Below are 26,742 nucleotides of genomic sequence, written 5' to 3'. Positions count from 1 at the left end.
TTTAAAAAGAAAAAAGTTTGGCTTTTGGCACAATTTTAATTGTATTTTGGGCTGTGCTGAGAAGTCCCGAGAAAGTACGTCAGTTTTTCCGTGGGTCTCTCTGTTCAATGGCTTTGAACTTGGCTCAGCAGCCAAATGTCACTCCAGGGAGTTCACTTAGGGGTCACCCCCCAGTTTCCCTTATGCCCCCCGATATCTATTCACTGTCGTCTTTGAGGCAAGACTCAAACATGGGATTACGTCCAATATTTTAAGGAAATGCGGAGTGCATTGAGTGGCATGAGTAGTCCAGACAGGTGGAATAAAGGTAAAGAAAACAACAGCTTTTGCACTACGGTAGATGCATTTCATCACACATCACAAACGGGAAGCTTCTCCCTCACACAACCCAGGGCGCCGTGTCTCGTCAGGGAGGGTGGCACAGGCCGAGGGCGCTGCCCTCTTCCCACTGTCCCTCCCTTCATCGTAGCGCGGATCTGCAGAGAATTCGGGAGCATTTCACTAATGCATTTAAAGATGCTGCTTATTCCTAAGGAGCTCATCGCACAGAAGTACTTCGGGGCTTCGCTCTCCTGCCGAGACGTCGTGTGCTCCTGAGACGTCGGGTGGGAAAGCTGGGAGGGTCACGTGGGGCTAACGGCCTGGGCAGCTGAAAAGCACAGGGGCGGGAGTGGTGTAACCCCTTTCATTTCCACTAAAGTCTGCCCTTCTCCCCCCCGAGGCTGAGCAGCACAGGCCCTGGAGCCGTTCTGTGGCGAGGTGCAGCCTCCGCCTCTCCTTAGCTCACGTCTCTTTTCCCAGGATGCACCCCGTCCCTGCTAATAATCTCCGCTGAAGCATTTGTGGTTTTAGGGAGCTAATACTCCGAGAACATAAGGAAGGCAGCTGTTATAGGCTGAATTGTGTCCCCCCCAAATTCATATGTTGAAATCCTAATCCCCACGACCTCAGAAGGTGGCCTCGTTTGGAAACAGGGTCGCGGCAGGTGGAACTAAGATGAAATCCCACCGTGGAAGGGCGGGACCCTAACCCAGCATGACTGGGACCTTCATCAACACGGGGAACCTGGACACACGCAGGGAGAGGGCCACGTGAAGACCAGAGCTTTGCCACGCAAACCGGGAACCCGCAGATGCCCCGGAAAGCCCCAGAACAGGTGCTGCCCCGGAACCTTCCAGGACAGCATGGCCTGCTGACACCTTGACCTTGGACCTCTGACCTGCAGAGCAGAGTGACCAAAACTTTCTGTTGTCTGAGCCGCTCGGTGACAGCAGTCCTAGCAAACCAATACGGGAGCCTCTAAGCGAATGACGCAGTGCTGACTTCGCGGGTCTGGAAGCTGCCGCAGCCAGTGTGAGCTCCCAAAATTGTAACTGGAGCGCCGCTCCCCTGCTGACCCCCTCTCCAGGCCCTCCGCCCCCTCGCTGGGCCTGCGGGACCTGGGACCTGCTCAGACAGCTCCCGCACAGCCGCTCCTCTCCCTCCGCTCTGTCTCACCCCCTGCAGCCGCCCTGGCCCCCCAGCTGTTCTCCACGCGCTAAGCACTCAGAGAGTTGCATAGTTTTCCTCTCTCACTTACATCTGGTTTTTGCTCAAAAACCATTTCCTTGACCACCCTCCATAGACGAACAGCCTCTTCACTTACCCTGCCTTGTTTCCCTCAACAGCACTTACCAGCACCTCACTTCATGTATCTGTTTATCACTTCCCACCTCCAGCACCCACGCCAGCTCTGGAGTGCAGGCAGAGCTGCAGCAGGTTCACTGTTGCATCCTTGAAGCCTAGAACCATGGAGTTCCATGAAGGAGCCTAATACATATCTGTTGGATGGATGGGTGGATGGATGGATGGATGGAGAGATGGATGGATGGATGGAGGGATGGATGGATGGATGGATGGATGGAGAGATGGATGGAGAGATGGATGGATGGAGAGATGGATGGATGGGTAGATGGATGGATGGATGGAGAGATGGATGGATGGATGGATGAATGGATGGATGGATGGAAGGATGAATGGATGGATGGATGGATGGATGGATGGATGGAGAGATGGATGGATGGATGGAAGGATGAATGGATGGATGGATGGATGGATGGATGGATGGATGAATGGATGGATGGAGAGATGGATGGATGGATAGATGGATGGATGGATGGAGAGATGGATGGATGGATGGATGGATGGAGAGATGGATGGATGGAGAGATGGATGGATGGATGGATGGATGGGTGGATGGATGGATGGATGGATGGATGGAGAGATGGATGAATGGATGGATGGATGGATGGATGGATGGAGAGATGGATGGATGGAGAGATGGATGGATGGATGGATGGATGGATGGAAGGATAGAGAGATGGATGGATGGATGGATGGAAGGATGAATGGATGGATGGATGGATGGATGGATGGATGGATGGAGAGATGGATGGAGAGATGGATGGATGGATGGATGGATGAATGGATGGATGGAGAGATGGATGGATGGATGGATGGATGGAGAGATGGATGGATGGAGAGATGGATGGATGGATGGAGAGATGGATGGATGGAGAGATGGATGGATGGATGGATGGATGGGTGGATGGATGGAGAGATGGATGGATGGAGAGATGGATGGATGGAGAGATGGATGGATGGAGAGATGGATGGATGGATGGATGGATGGATGGATGGATGGATGGAGAGATGGATGGATGGAGAGATGGATGGATGGATGGAGAGATGGATGGAGAGATGGATGGATGGAGAGATGGATGGATAGAGAGATGGATGGATGGATAGATGGATGGATGGATGGATGGATGGATGGATGGAAGGATGGAGAGATGGATGGATGGATGGATGGAGAGATGGATGGGTGGATGGATGGAGAGATGGATGGGTGGATGGATGGATGGATGGATGGAAGGATGGAGAGATGGATGGATGGATGGATGGAGAGATGGATGGGTGGATGGATGGATGGATGGATGGGTGGAGAGATGGATGGATGGATGGATGGATGGAAGGATGGATGGGTGGATGGAGAGATGCATGGATTTGCCAGCTACTTGGGGGTTTTATCATTTAAAACGTTCAAGTTACTTCCAAGGCATGTCTGGTGGCCACTTCCACTTCCCCCTGTCACTGAGATGGAGCTCCCTGCCCAGGGGTCTGGAAACCCCCCTACTCCTCCTCCCGCTCTCCCTCATCCGGCGCTTGGAGCCTCAGCAAGGACACTCCCCAAGGGAGAAAAGGTGAAGGAAAGGAGCCCGAGGAGAGGGCCCCTCCCATCGACCCCGTGGCCTCCGCAGCGCCCAGCACACGGTAAATGGTGACCCACTGGATTTAAGGAATCAACTGGAACTTTTTTTACAAAGATCTAAATTTTAGTCAATTAAATTTCTTCCAAGTAACCAGGCCTCTGATGAACCTCACACTTGGCTTCAGTGACCTTCTGATGACTCCAACCATGGTGAGCAGCTGCTGGGACGGCCTCCCCAGGAGCCCTTCGTGCCGGTACGGAAGCCTCGTGGGTCCATGCCTCGTGTAACTCCATCCCGTCTGAGTGTGTGCGGGATGTACTGACTCTCTCTAAGGACTAGAAGAGAGCAGAATGACGGCCGTCCCTTCTGAGATTCACTTGTAAGAAGACTAAGTTCACCTTGAGTGCTCTCGGGCCTCCCTCTCGGCTGGCTCATTGTGGGGGAAGCCAGCAGCCCTGTTCTGAGACCCCCATGAGTGAACTTGGACGCTGACTCTCCCCCATTTGAATGGTGAGGCGACTGCAGCCCGGACTGGCACCCCAATGGCAGACTTGTAGGAGACCCCGAGCCGGAGACACCCAGCTCGTCTCCTCCCCGATGCCCAGCCCAGAGAAGCAGCGGGATAATAAATGTTTGTGGTCCTTGCCTGCTGAGTGTTGGAGCCATTTGTTATGTAGCAGCGGCTAACTGATACACTGTGCACCATGTTTCATCTACACTCCGAACACATCATTTTGAATCATCACTAATGTGAGAGATTAACTCAAGGTGTTTCTTCTAAAGCCTTCCAAAGCATGCTGGAAGATCTTTCTTCCAACATGCCCACAAAAGAGTTTTTTCATTTCTGACACAACTTTTAAAATTTGTAACATTTTTGCATGCATTAAAGAAAAAGAGATAGACAACAGTTTGGGGACTGCCAGAGGGAGCGAGGGGTTGGGGGGGTGGAGGAGGGGAAAGGGGGGTCCAAGGTGGCAGAAAGCGACTTGACTTTGGGGGGTGAGCACACAGGACAGGGTGTCAAAGAGTTGTGCACTTGAAACCCATGTGGTTTTATTAACCAGTGTCTCCAAAACATTCAGTTAAAAGTGTTTAAAATGGCGACCAACATGCAAATGAAGAATCTCTGTTGTTGTGTTTACATATTCTCATTTAATCCTCGTAAAACCCTTTGAAACAGGCGCGATCGGCACCTCCTTCTTTTAACTGCGGAGGAACTGAGGCGCAAGAAATGTAAGCCACTGCCCAGGCCACGGAGCTGGTAAGAGGTGGGGCCAGACCAGCTGGTCCTGAGGCCTCACCCGCCGGTCTAAGCTGCTCCGTCGACGAGAAGGTCGAATCTCCCCACACACCAGCCCCAGCGTGGAACTCAGCCCGGACTAGAGTCTTCATGATGAGGACCGGAAAATACCCATCTCTGACGAGTTCTCCTGGGGAGTGCAGGAGATCATACACCAAACACCTACCAGACTGCCTGCACGTTATGAGCACAAAGAACAAAAAAAAATCCAAGCCCTGGCCGGGTGACTTGGTTGGAGCATCATCCCATACACGGAAAGGTTGTGAGTTCGATCCCTGGTCAGGGCACATTCCTATCAACCGGTTGCCGGTTCGATCCCCAGTCCGGCATGTATGGTAGGCAACCAATCAATGTTTCTCTCTCACACTGATGTGTCTCACATTGATGTTTCTCTCTCTTTCTAAAATAAAAAAAAATCTTAAAAAAAAACATATCCTTGGGTGAGGATTGATAAGAAAATATCCAAATGAGAAGCGGAGAGAAAGCCTAAATTATCACTGAAAAGGAAACCTTTCCCTTTCCGAGGTCATCAGATCACTAGAAAACCCCAAAGCATTCATTCCCTGTAGACTCCTGAGTCATCATCAGATTTACTGATGCAATTCACAGGCACTGACACAGCCGACAGCCGAGGGTGCAAGGACTGTGACCCAGTCACTTGTCTGCCTGGCCTAGGATTTCAGCCGCTGCCCTCAGAGGAGGCAGCAGCGACCCTGAACGATTCTCCGAGGAAAGGCACTGGGGGTTATGGAAAGAGTTCTTTAAAAACCAGAAGCTCCTGGGGACTGCTGCAGCAGCGGTGAATGCAAAGGGCATGCATTTGACTCGGAGCCAGGACACCTGGGCGTGAGCCTCTGCTTGGCCAAGAGTTCCAGTCTGGGTGACCTGGCTAAGCCAGTCCCTCTCACCAAGCCTCAGTTTCCTCATCTGTCAAATGGGAAGAACAGCGTGACCCTGCCTGCCTCTCTGGGTTGAGCGGCTCCGAATCCGACAAGATGAGGTATGTCAGAAGTCTCTGTGCTGGGTGCTGCAGAGGAAGGGATGTTTCTTTTTGACTGTCGTTGGCAGAAGGAAAAGACATGCTGAATGGAGATCGTCTGTGTTTCTGCCACCGTGGGAGGGAAGCAGCAGCAACTGAAACGTGTTGTGGATGAGGCCAAGGGGGCGGGCACAGCCCAGAGGCACCCGTGCAGAGCAGTTAATTCAGAGAGAGAGGCGGTGTCCTGACCCCAGCCAGGCACCGGCCGGCCTCCAGCCGCCACCGGAGGCTGGGGCTTCTGGAGCTCAGCTGCCGCCACCTGCACGGGACTCAGCTGTCAGACTCCGAGGTCCGAGCACCGTTAACTGTCCAGCCACGAAGTCTGGAGTCGGTGCCCCAGGTCCCCACACAGGAATCCACCCCACAGGCACACTCTGACTCCGGCACGAGCCAGCAGCCGGGTGCGAAGGACACCAGGGTGACGAAGGCAGGCCCCAGACCACCCTGGTGCCTCTCCCAGCCGGGAGTGGTCGTGCAGACAACTCACCGGGAACACGCCTAGACAGAGTTCCCTGCCACAGTCAGCGCGGGTGCACTCGAACACCTCTGCGCCTCCACGCAGCCTCTGAACTTCTCTGTGGGCCACGAGGAAACAGGACTCCACAACCCTGGGGAGCTGGGGTGGAGGTAGCTGAGTGCACCAGCTCACGCCCGAGTTCGCAGAGACGACACCACACGCGCTTTGCCAGGGGTCGCTGGGCGCTGCTGGCCAACGATGGCTGGGGGTCGTGGCCCCTGACCTGGGGGATCAGCATGCACCCCAGCATCAGGGACCTGAGTGTACCTCCCATTTCTGCACCGGGGCCTCTCAACACCTGTGTCATAGTAGTTGCACTGTGCCTAGAAATTCTGGAAATTTCCAGCAGAGCCAGAGTCTGGAGTGCTTCCTAAGAAGTTTTTAAAGTTCTTTTTTTTGGTCACAATTTCCTCCGATCCCGTTCAATCGATGGCACCTGCCCAGAGACAGGACTCCTTTCTGACCTTCACTTGGGGACTTGTTTGTGACTCCAGCCTGCCCGTGTGACCGAACAACATTTCTGATCCAAGGCCAGCCAGTCCCACAAAACTCGCCTCCGCGAGAAAATGAAGGGACTAATGGACTTTAGGCTCGATGATTGAGCCAAGTGAAATTCCATTTTCCTAGTAAAAACCACGTGGAGCCATTAAAGTCAACTCCCGAGACTGTTTGTGGGCTCGCATATTAATCAATCTTCCCGAGCAGCTACATTTTCCCATCTGTGATTTGAATGCTCCAGATTAAACTGGCCATCGGGCATGCGGCACCGGCGCTGGCGTTCAAGGGAAAAGCTGCAAGGACGTAGTCGGGTTCCTGGGTATTTTATCGTCATAAACGCAAGGGAATCCAGGCCCTTTGCCGGGCGTCTTCCTCGTGTTACGGTTTATTCTTCACGACAGACTCTTATCATTGCCCCCCTCACTGCAGAAGAGGACACTGATGCTCGGAGAAGACAGAGGCAGAGCTGGGGTTTGAACCGGGATCTGACTGATGCTAAAGGTCCCACCCTTCCCGTGACATCAAACGGCTTAATTTCCTTCCTAGAGAGACCGTCTCCTCTAGAACCTGCTGAGTTCGGCCCCTTCACCCAATTAATGAGCCTGAATGACACCAAAGGAATTCAAAGATGAACGTGGCAATGACCCAAATTTGCCAGCAAATCCGCCCAACGACGCCGACAGCGATGAAAACGACAGACACGGTTCTCTCTGAGTCACTCACAATCCCGCTCCGTGTGTATGACTGCACTGGGGTCCCCAGCCCACTCCCTGGGCGGTGGGTGCTGTCACAACCCCAGACAGCGGGGTTTTCTGTGGCCGGGATGGGACACGAACCCAGATACTCGGTCCGACATCTGGCCACGCTTGTATCACTCTTCTCCACAGCGGTCAAGTTCAACAGGACAAAGCAAGACACCGAAAGACTGATTACTGACACGTTTCACTTCAGTTACTTGATGGCGGGAAAGTACTCGAATGTCACAAAGGAGAGAGGTCCGTGTGAACTCACGGGGGAGTGTGCAGTACCGCTGGCCTCTCATTAGACAGGGCGGTGACGATGGCCTCCCAGGCTACACGTGACCCACATGTTGGCATGCAGACGAGACGGAACAAAAGCATCACAGGAGCCAGCCCTTCGAGCGAAGGGAGGGAGGGCCGACCCCCACTGCTGCGGGGAAGGGGGGTCGTGTTTCTGAGCACGGTCGTGCGGGGCATCAGCATGGAAGCCACTGGGGGAGCTGGCCTTCCGGTCCTCAGACGTCTGCTGGGGCCCCCCCCCCAGCCAGCCCCCCTCCAGCTCTGCATGCGACCCCACGGCCTGCTCTGCCCGGAAACTTGCCTCCGCGTCTCTCTCGTTTAGCAGTTCACCAGTTTTTGTGCGAAATTTGAATCAAAATAGAAAAAGAAGTTTGATGTCTGGCACCAGTCTCTCCGGGCAGCCCTCGCCTGAGCTTTCCTCTGGGAGGCAGGAGGAGGAGAACGCTTCTCAGTCCCGCGTTAGTCTTGAGTGGTTTAAACCGCGGTGGTGAGCTCCCCAGGTTCCTCTGGGCCGTGTGACCTTAGAAACACCCGAGTCTCTCTCCCGGCCCACGAGGCGCGGCAGGACAAGGGAGTGGTCGCACCGGCTCTGAGGCCACACGGCCCAGCTCTGGCACTCGCCAGCTGTGTCATCCGGGTTGAACGGCCCCCCTCTCGAAATGCCTCAGTTTCTCCATCTGGAAAATGGGGATAATGATACAGGGTTCTGCTTCCCGGGGCTGCTGTCAGTCGGTGCACACCCAGCATCCAGAACAGCCTGTGACACATGGTCAGCCTGTCAATGAACGTGATTCGTGACTACTGAGGGTATTGTATAGTTTCCTAACTTAGACAACAATCCTGACCCAACCGGATCAGACTCAGGGCTTCCCATCCCGTCTGCTACGGGGCTGGAATACAGCGGACCACCCCTTGGCCCCGGGTTCGCGTCCCATGGTTTCAGTTCCCCACGGCCCCCGAGGCGGGGACATAAACAGGAAGTCCCAGAAACAAACGGTGCATGAGTTTTAAGTGGTGCGCCACCCTGAGGACCACGGTGAAATCTCGCACCACCCTGAGGACCACGGTGAAATCTCGCACCATCCTGAGGACCACGGTGAAATCTCGAGCTGCGCTGCTGCGTCTCACCGGGCTGTGAACCGCCCCTCCGTCCAGCGTCTCCACCTGGCACTGTCACGCTCCCCGTGGCCTTCCAGGTCACCAGGTAACGGTGGCAGTGACACAGCACTGTGCGCAAGTCACCCTTACTTTACATAACAATGCCACTTTCGTCACAGTGTATCATTTTAGTCGTTCTGTTTTATCATGAGCTATTGTTCATCTCTTACCATGTCTAACTGACAAAGTAAACTCGGGGTGTGTGTGCAGGAAAAACCACAGCGCAGACTGGGTCCGCGGTGCTCTCTGCAGTTTCAGGCTTCCCCCGGGGGTCTCGGAGCGTACCCCCCATGGCTAAGGGGGGCCTACTGTGTGCCGAATTATGGAATCGTTCAATGAAAAGACTCCTCAGCTCCAGAGAGATCCATTTAATGCAAGTGGTAACTATTTATTGTATTGACATATTTACAAAATATTACAAAGTGAAACACCACTCCAACTCACCGTATTACACGAGGCTGCAAACAGGAAAGACAAAGTACGTGGGAAAACACTGACTTGTCTTTGGCATCAGAAATCGACACGAATCCGCAGCATGTTACGGTTCCAGTACAAAGTATGCACCAGACAAAGGTGTAAGGGGCAACAGGGTGCAAGGGGGCTCGAATGCCTTCCGCTGGGGCCCCGCGCGGGCCCATGAAATGCACGGGAGACCAAACACCACCGCAGGGAAGGGAGTCCAGTGGCTGATACAACAATGAGAGAAACACCAGCCACAACGCCCTACCCAGCAGTGTCTCGGCTGGCGTGACGCTGCTCTCTCCACAAAAACAGACGTAACGGACAAAACGCCCAGACACAGAGTCGCAGGGAGGACTTCCGACGCAGCATCCACGCCGGGACCACTCCGTGGGGGCGCGACTCGACCGTACAGAGCGCTTCACAGAATTCATTCTGGTGATCATTTACACATGTACAAAACAAAACTTAACTGGTTCTAGCAAACAGGAATGGCTCTAACACACGATCACAGTTGACGTAACTCTGAGGTAAGGGCCTGCATGGATCCTATTCCGGAGACGGAGCCAGCAGGGGTTCCGTGGGGCCGGAGGGGCGGCGGCCGCTGCCTGCCAGGGTCTGGGGTTCGAGTGGCTTGGGGGGTGAGCAGGGGCACCGCCCTCATTTCAGGGCCAATCCGAAGTCTATCCAGGTGATGCTTCTAATGCTCTGTCTTGTTCCCTCCACTCACTGCGCCTCATCAGGACACGACCCCGGCTGCGGAAAACCGATGTCGTCAGGGGAGGGCCGAGTGCGTGCCTTCACGTGACGACGGGACCGGGCACTCCGTGCCCCCCAGGGCGAACATGTTTCGGGTCCTCACATAAAAGGGGAAGGTTTGGTCAGATAAATCCACGGCAAAGCCTGGTCTTCCCTCGGTTACTACACCCCAGAAAGGGCCGGCTGGTGGGGAGACCCTCCTTGGGAAGCCAGGGGCCCCCACTGAGAAAGAGACCGGGACGCCTGAGTGTCCCTCCAGCCCCAGAAATGCACCCAGGACCCAGCTGTGCTTTCCCCACCACAGTCCTCAGCGAACCGGTGCTCCTGTGACTGCTGCGGGGAAACACGGAAACTGGCAACTGTGTCCATGCAAGGGGGCGGGGGAGGCGCGGGTGTCCCTAGCCGATGCTCCCGTGACATGACCTCATGTAAATTACAGCCCTGAACCCACTTCTGTGAGCGCTGTCCCCTCACTCGGGTTCCCTGCAGCCTCCAGCCAAGATGATGTCACCAGGCGAGGTGCTACATTCCCCAAAGAACCCCACCTAGGAAGTCAACGGGCGGTGAGGATTTCACCGGAAGCCACTCTCTCTGTTATGTGCTCTTTCCTTTTATAAAGCAGTCTGCGGAGGTGATCAGGATATCGAATGAATAATTAAGTAAAAGGGTGTGCCAGGCAACGAGTCATCCTGGGAGGCTATGCAAGACGTGTCCGGCTGACCCTCCCGCTGGGCTGCACGGAGGGTGGAGCTCCCCTTTTCCTTTGTGCGGGAAAGGGGGACAAAGTTAGACTCTGCTGCCTTGTCCCGCAGAGGAATCCTGCGACGGGCTCGGGAGAAGAAGGACGCGGCACGCCCTCACCAGCGGCGGGCAGTCCGACCGGACGCAGGGGAAAGAAAGGTGAGCCGAGGTGTGTGCAGGGGTCTTTGGGAAACAACAGCTTTTGGCGTTGCCCCGGTTCCTGACCATGACCGGCTGGCTGGTCGGCGGGTCCTCGGCCAGCTCCAGGAAAGACATTCATCTGTCAGGACCAGCGTTTTCAGACCCCACGTTGAGACGCAGGAGGCAGGACGCCGGACAGCCGGGGACGCGGCTTCCGCAGCACTTCGGTCCCGTCACAGCGCTGTGCCCGCCTCGGCTGGCCCCTTCTCTGGGTCTCTGGCGCCCGTGCCACACGGGTCAGCATCTACTCGTCCATCTCCACGTACGTGGACGGGAACCAGCCCACCTGCGAGAGACAAGCAACCAACAGAGCAACGTGACTTTGCATCGGGCGCTGCCAGGGGGCCCACAAACAGCATTTTGTCTCCTTAACATCCCAGTTACTCGGGAGTTTGGTGCCCGTTGTAGGTGAGGACGATTGATTTAACGGCTCCAAGGGCCCGAGAGAGTGGCCGAAACAGAGCAGTGAAATACGCCGAAACGAAGCTCCCATTGGCTAGCACGCCAGTAAATATGTAAATGAGGTAGGCCCCAGGGCTCCACAGTTCAAGGGCTCCTGTTTCTGCTACAGGACGGGACAGGACGTGCAGACGGAGGTCCGGGGCCCCAGCCCTTCCAGCAGAGCCCAGCAGCCCTCAGAGACGTCCTATACTCCCCAGCAAGTGCATGCGCTGAGGCTGAGGGACTCAGAAGATGCCCCTCGACCCCTGTCCCAACGAGCGGCCCCCACGCTCGCCCAGGCAAACTTCATTTGTGCCATATCACCGTCATTCCATGCGTCTTCCCTGAGGGCCTCGATGGGCAGGGACCACTGGAGCTCCGGGGTGGAGGCCTGCTCCCCAGCACCACCCCCCAGCACCACCGCGCGGCCGGCAGCTGCCCAGCCCCCCGCACTCTCGGCCACAAGCCCCCGAGAGGGACGGCTCACCTTGCCATTCACTTCCCCTCTCCACCAGCCGTTGCCACTCATCTTGGTGTAGATCTTCACCACGTCGCCTTTCAGCAGGGACAGCTCGCGCATGTCCCGAGCGCAGAAGTCATAGCGGGCCACGGCGATGCCCAGCACTTTCGGACTCAGCACTGCGGAGACACGGTGGGGGCCTGGTGAGTGAGGGGCCGTGTGACAGGCCGGGGGGCGTTCGCGGACGTGAGCGATGCTATCAGAGTGCGCAGCCATGACCGCACTACGGACCAGCGACAATGGCGGGGGAGCTCGGGAGCAAGCAGCGGAGTGGCCGTTTCGATTCAGTCGGGTGGCGTCAAGTTCACTCCCTGAAGTCTAAACGCTAAGGTCCTGTTTCCACCTTCTTCATGACTTCAAAACAGGGATGACTGGGTTTTTTTAGAGGTTGATGTTTAAGTTACTGTTGAAGGAGTCAGAATCTAAAATGACTCGCATCAATGTCCTACTGATGACACAGCAACCTGTTTACAACTGGCACCGCTACGGTAAAAGGCTCTACAATTATGTTTTTATCCATAACCTTTTTGACTAAAGATTCAAAACAACCCATGTATTTTTTTCCCCTCAGAAAGTCTCTGGTGATCACTTCTAGTTAAATGGCATTTTCCTCCCCCAACTAGGCATTTTAAAATACTATTATTAAAACCATTTGGGGGTAAACTCAGTGACTGTTTAGTCCATATTGTAATTTCACTTACGTGAAGAAGCTTACACCAGGTTTCACACAAAGACCACACAAACACCGTTCCTCTGCTCTCCGCCCCCCAGGGGTGCATGACAATCAAAGCTGATGCCAGGGCTTCATCCCCCATCTTCAGATTTTTGTTCCAACGGTGGGAGCTAACTAACGTACTCCCCGCCCTCACTGCCTCCAAGGGAGGAGAACGGCACTCAGGCTGGGCGTGTCTGCTCAGCCCTCGTGTTTCATGGCACACGCCACATTCATTCTCTACCTGTTGTTCTCTGGGTTATACAGTGTTTTCAATGACGGGTTCAGTGATTCTGAGAATCACTCACCTGGGGCCGGAGAGCCTTCCGCAGAAGAAAGGGAAACAGAGAGGAAACACCTCCCTTGGGGTGCTGAGTGGTCCCCGAGCGCGGGTGGCCGCGGCGACGGCCTGGGTCACCCTGGCAGGGCCTGCCCACGCGGGGACAGGGGTCTCTGGCCCCTCGGTCACGGCTTTGCAATGACGGCCATTTTGTTTTACTCTCCAGGTGTCAGTCATGAGATAAATGAATAGCGATGCTGTAGACTTCAGAACTGCTCCGCAAGTGGAAATAGGTCATGTTATTTTTACCGTTTGGACAAAAACCACTTTAATGGGTTTCTCACTGACTGCTGTCCCGTTGCGGGGCACCCCTCCTTCGTAGGCGGGTGAACATAAAAATAGCTTTGCAGTGGGAAAAGCCACGTATCGGCTGAACTGCGAGGCCTTGCCCGGGTCTCTGAGGTTCCCGAGGCCCCATTTTTCTCGCCTGCACAATGAGAGGTCTGCACTAGGTGACTTCTAAGGCCTTCCTGGTTCTAGATTATTCCAAGAGTCCATTGGGACTTCGAGGCTCATTTTTTAAAACCTGCAAGGAAACATACTTTGGCCGTAATATACTCTCCTACATGTCACCTGAACAACCACCAAGTGCTCCAGCTAATGGCGGGAATCAAGACCAAAATGCCCGTGCCAGAAGCAAAGGGCCCAGGTGTCCCTCAAAGCAACCGGTACTAGATTCTGCTCACGTTGGCAGACCAAGTTGGGATTTGGGTTCTAATTATTTTCTCGGTGGGAAGACCTAGACACTGGCTGTTCTCAAGCAAAACGGCTGACCCTGAAGGAAAGGAATGGTCCGGGAGGGTATCTCGCACCCCGCCTCCCCTCCATGCTCAGCTCCCGGCCCTTCCCCGCCTCCCCCACAGATGGAACAGGAACCGTCTCGCTGGGACGTGTCACGGGAGCACACACAGAACCCGGAGCAGTGAAATGCCATGACGCACAGTGACTCCGTGACAGACGGTGCGAATGGGACTCTAGCGACTGTTCGTGAGGAGATGTATCTACATGAGAAGCCATACGGAGAAGGCCGGGTATACATACATATGCATTTTTTGCAAACAGAAGCAAGTCCGAAAGACACAGAAAGAAGTGAAGCAGTACCTGACCAGAAGGGAGTGGAGGAGGGAGGGACAAAGCTGTACTCTGGAGGGGTGGCCAGAGAAAACCCACAGAACAAAGAAGGGGCTTCCGGAAAGAGAGAGAGAGAGAGAGAAGCAAAACAACATTTAGGCATCGGCAAAAACCATCTCAACGCAGCTATTCTGTTGCCTATAATCGGAAGAAAATTGTCACATGGACGTTGGGATGTGGAGCCCCGCTTTCGCTCCCTTCGCTCCGCGTCACCGTTTCTAAACGACGGGCAGGCGGGCTTCCACCTTCTGACCGGCGTCCTTCAGGGCCGTCCACCCCTTGGCGGGCGCGTGCAGCGTCTCGCTCACTCCACGCCGCCACCTTGACGCCTCCATCCAAGGATGGCCGTCTCCTGCAGCGGCGCGCGGTCCCCACCGGGCTACGTCAGTGGGAAGGGGAGCTGCGCACTCCCCGTGTTAAACGTGCTTCCCCTCAAAACCGACAGAAAGAAGTAAGAGCAGAGCCCGCAGGGTGGTGTCAATGAAACACGTGTGGCCCGTGGCAAATTCAAGGACGTCACGCATCCGTCCAGAGCTGGCAGGATGCACCCCCACCCCAACCTCGCGTGCACAGGCTGGCTGACTTCCAGGAGTGAAACACACGCCACTCAGAAGCTCATCACGTCAGGAAGAGAAAGCAAGCCTGTCCCCCAAACTGTAGGGGTGCAGAGAAAAGTTAAATGCACGTGGATGCTTGAAAGCTTTTCACCTGACGTTTCAGAAGAGCTAACATGTATCAGATGGTTCACAAGTACTAAATGGCACGCTCGGTGTCTCACGCGCCGCATTTCATTGATTTGTCACAACAGCGCGAACCGGGAGGCACTCACTCTATTCCGCCTTCATGGCTGCGAGGGTCGTGCCCAGGCGCTGTGATGCCGGGGCCTGGGCTCTCCGCGGCTCTGCACCCACCCACCACTCGGCTTCAGGTGCCTCCAGCGGCAGTTACAGAGGCCTACCCACCGATACCACGGTGCCACTGCCATGGGAAGTGGGGGCGTGGCTATAATCTTTCCCCCAGTTCACATTCCCCTTCAACCGTGTGGGAGATTATCTGGCTGGGCCCTGTTCACCCAGAAGCAAGGCCAAGTTCTCACCACCGGGCTGGACGCGGGCGTGTCAAAGGCAGCCTCCGGTACCTTTCCCGCAGGGCAGCGGGCACGCGCCTTTGCCCCGCCCGCCTTTGTGGTCTTTACCCCGTCCCACTGCCCGGAGTGTGGGAGCTGCCACCTCGGTCCGGGAGGAGGAAGGCCTGGCTGCAGGGATGGGTGAGCGTGAGCTTGGGCGAGCCTGGGGCACTGGAGACTTTGGGGGGCCCGCCGTGCCCCGCTGCCCTGGCCTGACTGCTGGAAGGCCTCCATGGGAAGGAGACATAAATGTCTCTCCTGTTTAAGCCAATGGCTTGGGGGGCTTCTGGTCCTTGCGCCTGGACCTGTCGGCACCGTAACAAAAAGCCTTCTGTGACCAAAAGTGAGGGGAAGGTGAGGAAGCTGGGAAGAAGTCCGTGGAATCCAATCTAGTCTGCGTCTTTTCGGGTCACTGCTCGATGTGAAAGCCAGCAAATTGTTCCCAAGTCAGCACGCCTGTCAGGAGGAGGTTCTGGGGACCCTTCAGAACGGCAGGAGCTCATTAAGGGGGCTCCCCGAGACCACCCAAGCCCACTGGCCGAGAGACGGTGGAGAGGGGAGGGGGCAGTTCCCTTGTCCTTGCACATGGACCTTGGAGCCCTCGGGTGGCATTGACACATCCGTGACACTCTTCCCAGGAAGCCTCACGTGCTTCCTTTAACCTCCTCTGAAGTGTGACCTCGCTGATAACCAAGATTCCCTTCCAACCCATTGTACGTCCACAGCACCCTGTTCTATTGTAAAATGCAGTGATCCGCGCTATTGCAACCAACGCTACAGCCTGTCCGACTCACTTACTGCCCTATGATGTGACCGGCGCCTTTTCATCTCCCCGAGGTCGTGACACGCCCACTCGCAGAGAGAGGAGAGGGCACCACCTCTAACTTAACGAGGAGAAGGGCGCCCGCCAAACTCCCTCAGCAGCAGAAAACCTGCGGGCGAGACCCCCCCCTGCCCTCGCATCTGCGAGAACGTGAACCAGGGCCTCTCGTTCCACACGCTGCCCCGGCAGGTGCGGGGGTCTTCCCTTCCAGCTGTTTTCTAAGTGCCCGTTCTCTCCTTCCGGGACTGTCTGACCCACAGAGTGACCAGAGAAGACTGTACTTCTCTTCCCTAACTTCTACTGAAGGCAATTCAGACCAAGAGTCTGAAAGGTAACAAGAGATAAGTTCGCTCTAGAAGGAAGAAATAAGAAATCAATAAAAGCACAATTAAAGTGCAATTTAAACAATCTCAGCAATAGGGAGATACAGTAGAGAGATTATCTGCCTGTAATCTTAAAGTATCTAACGCTCCTGGAGTAATATGGGTCGCGCTTCAGCAAAGGACTTGAACTTCTGTGGCAGATTCTTAGTTTTCGTGCGCTGCCCTAAAAGACTATGGGCGTGGGCATGCATGTCAGTCAGGTGGCTGCCATTAGAGTCTTCTTAAATCTTGTCTAGAATGTCATCATCTTAACTAAATGGTAGCTATTTTCCCACGGTCAGGCCTTGGCTTAACTCTACATGGAACTTCCCCCCCAGAAGACGGAACAGATTTGGGACAGGCCTGTGCCCCCTCACCTGCACTCCAGCCCGTGGGCTCAGGTGTCTTCCCGACCCTGCGGTGAGGTCCAGCCACCATCAAGGACTTAACTTGCCGGAACCAAGCTTGTCCTGAGACGCAGCTTCCCCCCATAATCCAGCTCGATCTCCCTCAGTTCTGGCCTTTTCAAAAGCGTCTTCTGCGTTCTCCTCGCAAACCATCCTCGCAAACTCGGCGCACGGCCTCCCGGCCGGCCTGCTGGCCTTGCGCCTCCTTCCGCCCTGTGCTAAATACTGCGTCTCAGCTGCTCCCGGCAAACACGGGTGCGTCATTCCTTTTCCTAAATCATGAAATCCGAACCCTTCACCTGATTTCTGGGACTCATCACAGTCTGGCCACGTCCTGCTTTTCTAACCACGTCTCTTGTCACGGTCCCGTACAAAGTCTTCTCACCCAGACCGGCTTCCTAAGACCCCCTGAGGCCCTCAGCTTCATTCTCAACTCCAAACCGCTGCTCCTTCTGGAATGCTGCTCCTTCGCCGTGTCCCTCTCCTAACCTGAAGCTCCTTGTCACCAACGCTCAGCTCGGGTCCCTTCCTCAAACCCTCCCTGATCAGTCCAGACACCTGTCCCCTCTCTCTGCCCTTTCTAGTCACCCGCTGGGCCCTCACATCACGGCACACGCCCCGGCTCTGCTGCCCCGCGGCTCCCCCGCCCTGTACGCCGCATCCCCAGGCCGAGAGCGAGGCCAGCTCTCACACTGCCGCTGCGTTCCCACTGAGCACGCGGCCCAGCGCCGAGCTGCTGAACGGCCCGGGACCTCGGCAGGGCATGTAACCGCGCCAGCTCCTGAGGTCTCTCCCCCTCCCATGGGCTTCGCTCACCTTTTGCTCAGTTAACTGCTCGAGGAGACTTCCAGCACAAGCCGGCACAACGCACAGGAGAGAACGTGAGTTATGCTCGGGATTTATTCTCCGGGGTCCCTGAGAGCTGTAATCTGTCAACGATATTCCCACGCTAACTGCGATGTTTTCTGAGACGCTGGCCGGCTGGGAAAGACCGTAGGTCTCCCGGCGTGGACTGCACTGTGTGCCTGAGGGATCGTCCTCGGAGTAGAAGCTCAATCAGTCTCTCCAGCCACCCGGAATGTCGCTGTCAGCCACATATTTGTAAGGATCGGCCGGGATGCTTTCTACTTTTCTACACGGCGTAGCGTGACTTATCGTCGCCGCTCATCCCAGACATCAATTTCCCCTGCCTTCGGGCGCTTCCCTCCCCCGAGCTGGCAGCAGAGCATTGAAATGCCGGCACCCACGGAGACAAGAGTATCAGATAACGCGCTTCCCTAGGAAAGTGCGCACTTACATCTAGACGTAAGCAATGTCAGGATAAGGTATTTGATCCGCACACTGTGCAGAAGGGCTTAACCTGCGAAACCTATTTATAGCCACACTGAGAATGTATCCACCTGTTTCTACACGTGTTTTCTTCCTCAGACCCCGCCTACTCTATGAAGACATAATGTAAGCATTGGAAATAGCTGAGTAACAGTGACATTCAAACAGGAATCCTTAAGGGACTCTTATCTCCTGGCCTAATATTCATGTCGCCACCTAATGTCACAGACGGTCTGCCTGCTGGCACGTTGCATTAGTTTGGGAAGCTTCTTGAGAAGCCTTTCCTTGATGACTGTACCCACGGAGATGATATTAAACCAATGTTGAGATCTTTTACATTGAAGCAGTCACTTGCAGACTGCATGCTTTCATTAAGTCCTCCCATCTTTCCTCAAACACTTTTGACTCAGACACTTTTAGTCACAGACAACAGAGAGCCTGGCTTGGCAAGACCCCGCCCCCCTCCCCTCCCCGCTGGCAGGTAGCTCTCTCTGGTGACTCCCCGTGTCTGATTCCTCGCATGCAAGCAGGGTGACGTTCCTGGGGCATTAGCAAGTAAGTGGCCCATAGTTTCATGACAACATCTCTCCCTGGGAACTAATAAGAATGCATCAAATTATTTCCAAGTGAAATCCAGAGGACTAGGGTTCTCTCATCACCAGCAGTCTGCTGTTATGCAAATACATTGGGAGGGGAAGCCGTCAGCAAATCATTACTGTCACGCCATTCTGAGACTTGACCAAGGAGGCAGAGCCACACGACACAGACACGCGTCAGTTAAAAGAGGAAGAACACGGTGTTTACCGTATCGTTTTTAAAAAGTACGAATCAATGACTACCTGTCGCCTCTAGTTTTGCTGTCATTTCGGTATTTCAAAAGGAATAGTTAAACCTCTATACACACCACACTACACGTAAACTACGAAATGAAGTGTTAATGACTCCTGAAGCTTGGCCTGCGACCCGGCCACTCCCCTCGGTGCCAGCCGCCTACTGGACCGCGGACCAGGCACGGGTACCGAGAGAACCGTGTGCAAAACTGGGCGTGCCACCTTCGCCCTAAACCTGTTGCGCCTTTCCTGCTTCCCGGTCCGTCGGTGGCTTCCCCGTGGGCCAGTGTCCCAGGAAAGTCCTTCTGCATCGTAGCTGTACTAGTCCTACCCCAGTTCCTTTATCCAGTCGGTCCGTCCTCCAGGATACACTGAACACTGCCACTCTGCTGCCCCACTGTCACTGACGCCACCCTCAGGCCTCCAGGGGACACTGGCAGGTGCCTCCCAACTCCTCTCTTTTCTGGCCACGCCCCCTCCCCAGCCCCTCCTCACAGAGCAGCCAGTGAGCCTTTATTTATTTATTTATTTATCCTCAGCCAAGGACTTTTTTTTCATAGAGAGGAAGGTGGACAAGGAGAGAAAGAGAGAGAGAAACATCCATCGATTGCCTCCTGTACGCACCCAGACTGAGGATCGAACCCACCACCCAGACATGTGCCCTGACCAGGAATCGAACCTGCACCCTTTTGGTGTGTGGGATAACGCTCCAACCAACTAAGCCACACAGGCCAGGGCACCGGTGACCTTTTAAAATAATATCAATCTGTTTACATCATTTCTGCTTACCAAGCTTTAATATATTTCCATTGCACGTATTACAATCTCCCCCTACTGTGCTCCAGGCACATCGGCCGCCTCCCAGTCCTCATACAGATGAAGTCCCTTCGTGCTGAAGGTCCCGCCCACCAGCTACCCCTTCACCGTGGCTCTCTCCCTGCGCTCCACCGCCCACGCCTGCCACCTACAGAGATCCCTGTCCTCCCGCCTGAAGTCACCGCTCCAGAACGCCCTTCCCTCCCCCTGCGGGCTACAAGGGCCCTCTTGTCGTTCCCTCCCCCAACTTCTGCTTCACGGGGCTCAATAAAACTCAAAGTCATTCATGAAATTCCTTGTTTGTGTTTGCTCCTGCCCACCAAGTAGTCACTATTACAACTCCCGTGTCCAGTGCAGGGCCTGGCGCGTGGTAAGTGTGGAATAAATATTTGTTGAATAAAAAATAATGAATGAGAAAGTAAGCAAATGCAACGGGGTCACAGGTGAGGCGGGGATGGTTTCAAACAGAACCTTCTGGGTGCTCTCCGTACCCCCAAATCAGTGTGCCCAGCACCCCCGCCCCTGGAACGGGTGCAAAAGGAGACGGTTCCGTGGGACTTACTCACTCGCGGGACCCTCTCCAATTATTACAACTTTTAATTCTGGGGTAATTCAGGCCTGAAGAAAAGTTGCAAGAACGGTACAGAGAATTCCCATAGACGTTCACTTAAACTCCTCAGAACTCCTCAAATGTCACCATTTCACTATGTTTGCTTTCCCAATTTCTGTGCTTTTTGAACCATGTTAGAATACTTTGCAGACATAATGACCTTTGTTTCTGTGTCAGTGTGTACTTCCTAAAAGCAAAAGGCATTTTTCTTCTTACATAATCACAGCGCAGTTATCACAAGTAGAAAAATGCTATTAATTAATCTAGAAACCTATTCAAAGGTTGTGAATTGTGCCAGGCATGTCCTTTATGAGAAAAAGATCATGTACGTTTTCGCTCCAGGAGCCGATCCAGGGTCATGTGCTGCAGGTTTTGCCGGGTCCCCTCAGTCTCGTGGAACCTGGAATGATGCCTCAGGCCCCTCTGCCTTTCATGCCAGGGACGCTCGTGGAGAGCACAGGCCAATTATTCAGTGGAACGCGCTCAGCCTGGGCTGGTCTGGCATTTGCTCACGTTAAACTCGGATTGCGCGCCTTGGAAACGGGCGGCCCGCCGAAGTGCTGGTGGGTTCTCGGGGACCGCATTAGGGGGTGCACACTCCCTATCGTCCCATCATCGGCGTTACTGCGATCGCTCGATTAAGCGGTTTCTGTTTTTCCTCTTACAACTCGTGAGTTCTTGAGGGAAGATGATTTGAGGTTATCTAAATATAATGATAACCAACATTTTTGTTTCTAATTAGCCAACTCTACGCTGTGGTTCTGATTCATGAGAACCTGAGAAAACGCGTGAGGCCTGCCCAAGTGTTATGAAATAGCTAATGGTGCGACGTTTCCTAGTGTCATCAGCCTATTAACATTCTTCTTCTCCTCCTCCTCCCACGTGTACAAAGACAGAAATCTCAGGTGCTGCCGGTGAAAGAGCACGCGAACACGTCTAATCTCACTCCTCACCCATCAGATGAGGAAGCCGAGGGCCAGGCGAGCTCAGGGACTCGCCTGAGGGCAGAGAGGTGCTCGCTGGCGGGCCTGGGAATAATTCCACGCTCACCGTGGGGCAAGAAAGACAAACAGGTAGCTCGGTGCCCTGCGCGTGCACAAGCCCCTCGGCCCACCAGCGTCCAGGGCAGGCTTGCTGGGGCCATCTGGGACAGCCCCGGGGTTCTTCCAGAGCCCTGGGATAGGGCCCAGTGTCTCCCACAAAGCCACTGCAGGCCCTAGGGAACCCCAACAGCTCCCGCCCCCCCCCCGAGACCTGTCTCTGCTCTCGCTTCCTTCTTTCTCTCTTTTTCTTCTCTCTTAGAAACACTCAAGTCACTCCACAAGCAAAAAATAAAGTCTCATAGCCTTGCCCACAGTGGGCTCCTAACTTTGCAGCGCTATCTGCCCCCCTGCCCGACACCCTGGCCTCCTGTTTAATTGTAATCAACGTATTTCTATGTGTTTCTCCCCCACCGGCAGAAGGGAGTTCTGTCATAATTGTATCATATTTTACTAATCTGAAAACGAGCTGGTGACCTGCCCCCGAGTGTTCCGGCCTGGACTCGCCCAGAAGCCAGCAGTCTCCTCCCCAGTGCTCCCGGACTCCCGTTTCCAGGGCGAGGGTGCCCTGTCCTCTAAGACACAAGACCGTCAACAGCAGGGTCCCGGAGTGGGAACGTCGACCTCGACCTTGACCTCTCCCCGGCACACGGGGTGGCTCTAGGGGGCAGCTCGCCTGCTCTGCCGCCTCTGGGGAGCAGTGGGTGTCCTTGCCCGTGCCACCCTCCCGGCCACTGTGCCCAGGGAGTGCCTCTTGGTGAGAGCGATCTCTGGGGGACAGCTAGCAGAGGGGAGGGCTATAGAGACATCTCGCGCGTGCGTTTTGTATGGACCACGTGGTGCTTCCTTCCTCCCACTGCCGGACGAGCACGGAAGGGTGTTTCAGTGAAGGGCTAACCCTTCATCCGAACTTGAGATAAGCAAGGTCGATTTTTAAAATCGTGAAAGAAAAGCTGTTCATTGCTAGGAGTAAAAATTGGTAATTTTACCGAACTCTGACGAATACAGGAACACGTTTTCCGTGCTAGAAGAGGAGTGAGAGGCGGCAGCGGAGGCTGGAGAGGCAGCGTGGGCAGCGGCTGATGTTTTCGCTGAGTGTCCACCTCGCACGGGCGCCCGGCTGAGCGCTCCACAGACAGCCCCTTGGGGGACCCGCAGAGCCCTCGTGGGGTTCGTAAAATACCCACTGTGTTTCGTGCTGATGAAACACCCACTGTTGTAGAAAACACCTACTCTGTGCAGAGTGAGCATCAAGTGAACAAGGCACTGGGCCGTATCACTGACTTGACCTGAGGTTATAATCCCGTCCACGGGCACGGTGGCATGACCTTGGCGTGCGGACCACTGGGCCACTACTGCTGACTGAAGCGCCAGCTCGCTTCTTCCCAGTCACTTTAGAGTGACATCGTCTCAATATAGAAATAAGAAATTCCTCAACCTGCATGAGAACCTAAGATAACTGAGTAACACTGGGCTAAAAAACAGAAAGGTAACTTAATGGGTGGACAAGGTTTCCACCTAAAACATGCTCTGCTTTGCACAAGTGTGATTATTTATCACAAATCCTTGTGAAGAGAACAGCTATTAAGTTACTCAAATACAGCCCATACCCGTCGGCTGACGTGACAAATTGCCAGCACTTTTACTTATGCGAAGGGTATGAAATCTCACTGATGTCGCTGGAGCCGTGCGTGCTCCCTGTTTCTCTTTCCGTTTCTGCTGTTAGCGGGGAAAGAAGTTCAAGTTCTACTGCAGTGATGTAAATTCTCTTCAGAAATACCTCTAGAAAATCCAGTTTTGCTTAGGCTAAGGATTCTAAGAGTCATAAAACTGTATTCATTTCTCCTCCAAAACAGTTTTATTTAAAAAAAAAGATATCAAAATAAGAGAATGAAATCACGTTTTATCCCCGACATTTTTCATCGTGATGGTCTCCCTACGAGCTCCATCCACCTCCGGGGAGATTACATGGCATTAGACGGGGATGACAAAAAAGTCTGTGCCTTGACCTCTGGCTAGAACCTACTCTTGGTCTGTGTGCTAACCTTTGATGAACAGCACCAGCACGGTGCTCGTTCTGAGGGAAAGTGGCTAACATGTATGTACTTTTAGACATACTGGCGTCAAAGGAGACATGATTCCAAAGATCTTTAAAACAGAATCGTAAGGAGACGGGGGATGGTAGGCTAGGCAAGAAAAGCCCGGCACCGGCCTGGCTTAAATGCCATTACTCCGACAGCCTTAGGACCGCAAACACATGTAAATTAAAAAGAGTCTGGTGCCCTGGCTGACAAAGCTCAGTGGACTGAGCTCAGACTTCAAACCAAAGTGTCGCAGGTTCGATTCCCATTCAGGGCACATGCCTGGGTTGCAGGCCATGACCCCCAGCAACCGCACATTGATGTTTCTCTCTCTCTTTCTCCCTCCCTTCTCTCTCTGAAAATAAATAAATAAAAATCTTTAAAAAGAGTCTGACTACTGTAAAAGTCACTGAAAAAAAAAAAAACACAACCTGCATATTAACCCACCTGTACATTTCTGATGGATTTCTGAACGCACACGTTTTTTTCAGTCTGGCCCAAAGAACCTTATCTTGAAATGGTCACAAACCTGTCGGCCTGTCTGAGTCTGCTCAGCAAGAAAAATCCCTTGCTAAACGCATTAGCATCTTCATTGGTTCCTATTTCAAACTCTGGAATGAGGATGTTACGTGGGATTGCGCCTCCACGCAAGTGACAGCGAATCGCGTTCTCGGTGACGATACTCACAGCTGTTGCCCGCTCTGCTGCCTCTCTGTACAGCTGAGTGTTCTGGCTCCTTGTACGGAAACTGGAGAGTCGTGTCTAAGGTTCTGAACCCTTCCTTGAGGGAATGATGCTTGTAATACTCCACAAGCTCCTTTCGGGTGAGAAGAATAAAAGAAAATTTTTAATAAGGGTCTGCTCTCAAACACACGGACTTGACATACACATGTACAAGGATGATCGATTTAACGCTCAATTTTCCATAAGTCGACGGACAAGTAAATGCTGATCTGCACATACGCAGCACCTGCCTAATAACTGCCTTTGTCGCTCAGGCCATTTGCAACGTGGGCTCGCCTGTTGTTATTCACGGGTGGAGAGCGTCCTGCTCATCTCCCGTCAGATGCGGTCAATGAAAAGAAACCATACTGAACCTCGGTGTCGGAACAGTAATTATTGTTCTTATTTATGAAATACTTGCCTTTCTGGACAAAAATAAAGGGAACAGCTGTTTGCTGAATACATAGCAATTTCTAGTTTCCTGCATTCTTCTCTCCACATTGCAGAAAAAACAAATGGGATTGTCGACGTAGTTTTCCACGGCAAATCAAGGCTGATAAACCACAGTGCTACTTGGCATTGCTTCCAGCTTACGCTGTAAGTGCAAGCGCCCGTCTCACGACTCTGCCCACCCTCTGGTGCTTGCGGAGGTCAATGACGCGGTGGCTTCCAATTTCCTCCAATACCGCATTTGTCCTAAACACATCCAAGCCTAATATAACAACTTCCCACCATCTTCCCTACCGAAATTTCAGGGAATTTCTTTTGAGATGCTGGTTTCATAGATTCTACACAAACCTGAGTCCCTCTACTTGAAACAGAGATTAAATAATAATGGCTTCATAACGGACAAAATGCATATTATTATCAGACGAGTACTATAGATATCACATCTCTTACAAACACCTGAAATGAAAAGCAAAGCCAAATCCCTTTTAACTGAATTACTTGTTGCTCCCATTGCTGCACAATTGCTATAAAACAGTATAAAAGTCAACTCATTTCTTCTAAAAATCACCCCGATACCAACTCAATATCTCCCTTCAGTAGTGATGGTCAAAGTTCCCAAAGCAAATCAATCGGGCCAAAAATCACCGGGCGAAGAAAAAGAGAATCGCCAATGATACATTAATCATTCATGACCGAACGCAGCTGAGTTGTGAAATGCATGGTGTGGGGAGGTCAAGGGGTCGCGAAGATTAGGAAGACGAGGCCGACCCTCTCTCTCGGAGTTCTCGGCCTTGGAAGAAAGTGAGGGACTGTGCAAGTTCAAAAGCAGGCCAGAACTCCCTGTCGCACGTCCTTTCTGGAGGACGAGAGAAGGCCGCACGATGGAGACAGCTCGGCTCACAGGGGGGGACATGTGAGATGGGAAGAGCCAGGAAGGGGGAGAGGACCATTGCAGGCAGAGGGTTCAGGCTGGGGACGGACGAGAGGTGACGAGGACCGCGTGCCCAGACGCAAGGCCACGGGGCTGGGCTGGAGCACAGGAGAAAGCAAATGGACATTGTCCAGCGCCCACGTCTGTCAAACGGAGGCAACGAGCAGTTTCACAGGTCACGGTAAGAACGGACGAAGCGCCTGGTGCAGGTGACTGTCCTGAGAGCTGCCACCCTCCCCCGACCAGGCCTCTCCGTAGTTTCTCACATCTTCGCACGGTGAACGACAGATGGTCCTTGTCCCCACTGATGCTCACGTCTCTGGGGGGTCAGTCAGGGTGTGCACGGCCGTGCAGCTGGTGTCTGCCTGCAACGCTGTGCTCCTAACTGCGTCACACGGTTAGCAAATAGCACCTGGCAAATGTAAGTCCACAAGGCGGGAGAATACAGGGGAGGAGCATTTGCTAAGAGTCCGTGATGGGCCAGAAACTTTGTTGGCTTAGACCTGAGATGCTGGGCTTTTACACACGTTGTATCTGTCACTTAAAAAATATATCTACTTCTTCCTTCCTTGGACCCAGATTACAGGGATCCTTCATGAAGCAAGGGAATTTGGAATCTGGCCCACTTAAAAAGAGAAAGAAGAAGGAGAAGGAGGATGAGGATGAGGAGGGAGACAAAATACCAGATAGAAATGTGTATATTCTCAAAATGGTCTGAATGATCAGAATGAGGCATTTGTATTTTGGTGATTTTTTAACATGGTTTGCAAAGGCAAGGTTCAGAATTAAATTCCGGAGACCGATACTGCTACATAAAAATGTTTAAATGAGAGGGAACATTCAGTGAGGTCTCTGAAAGAGCTGTGCACGTGTGTACATGGTGGTGATGATGATGATGATGATGATGATGCACGTGCTGCCGGGGGCGTGACTTCGGCGGAGCAAAACAGCTTCTTCAGTAAAAATGCAAAAATAAACCTGAGAGTAATAAGCCAGTAAGTTTGAACTTCTGCGAAAGTTTGTTGTAGTCAATACAAACGTTATGTATGTTGTGAATTAGCGTGAATCCAAGTTTTTGCCGCGGTGGCCAGAAGCCCGAGGAGCCTG

At 53.5% G+C, this 26,742-nt stretch overlaps 1 protein-coding gene across 3 annotated transcripts in view; it reads right to left on the bottom strand.

Moving 5' to 3' along the window:
* Window positions 1-9,166: 9,166 nt before the first annotated feature.
* Window positions 9,167-26,742, bottom strand: part of VAV3 (vav guanine nucleotide exchange factor 3) — a 263,079-nt gene continuing 245,503 nt past the window's right edge. For all 3 annotated transcript variants that reach the window (XM_045816668.1, XM_045816669.1, XM_045816670.1), the window contains exons 25-27: window positions 24,219-24,348; window positions 11,892-12,043; window positions 9,167-11,249 (exon numbers count right to left, since the gene is read on the bottom strand). In XM_045816668.1, the coding sequence (XP_045672624.1) occupies window positions 11,208-11,249; window positions 11,892-12,043; window positions 24,219-24,348 (324 nt within the window). In that variant the 3' untranslated portion in view covers window positions 9,167-11,207. The remainder of the gene's footprint in view (window positions 11,250-11,891; window positions 12,044-24,218; window positions 24,349-26,742) is intronic.

The sequence above is a fragment of the Phyllostomus hastatus genome, unplaced genomic scaffold, assembly GCF_019186645.2.
Source record: "Phyllostomus hastatus isolate PE091 unplaced genomic scaffold, TTU_PhHast_1.1 phas_scaffold_216, whole genome shotgun sequence".
Taxonomy (NCBI): domain Eukaryota; kingdom Metazoa; phylum Chordata; class Mammalia; order Chiroptera; family Phyllostomidae; genus Phyllostomus; species Phyllostomus hastatus.
Note: the sequence above shows the minus strand (reverse complement) of the source record. Positions and strands in the feature narration are given on the sequence as shown.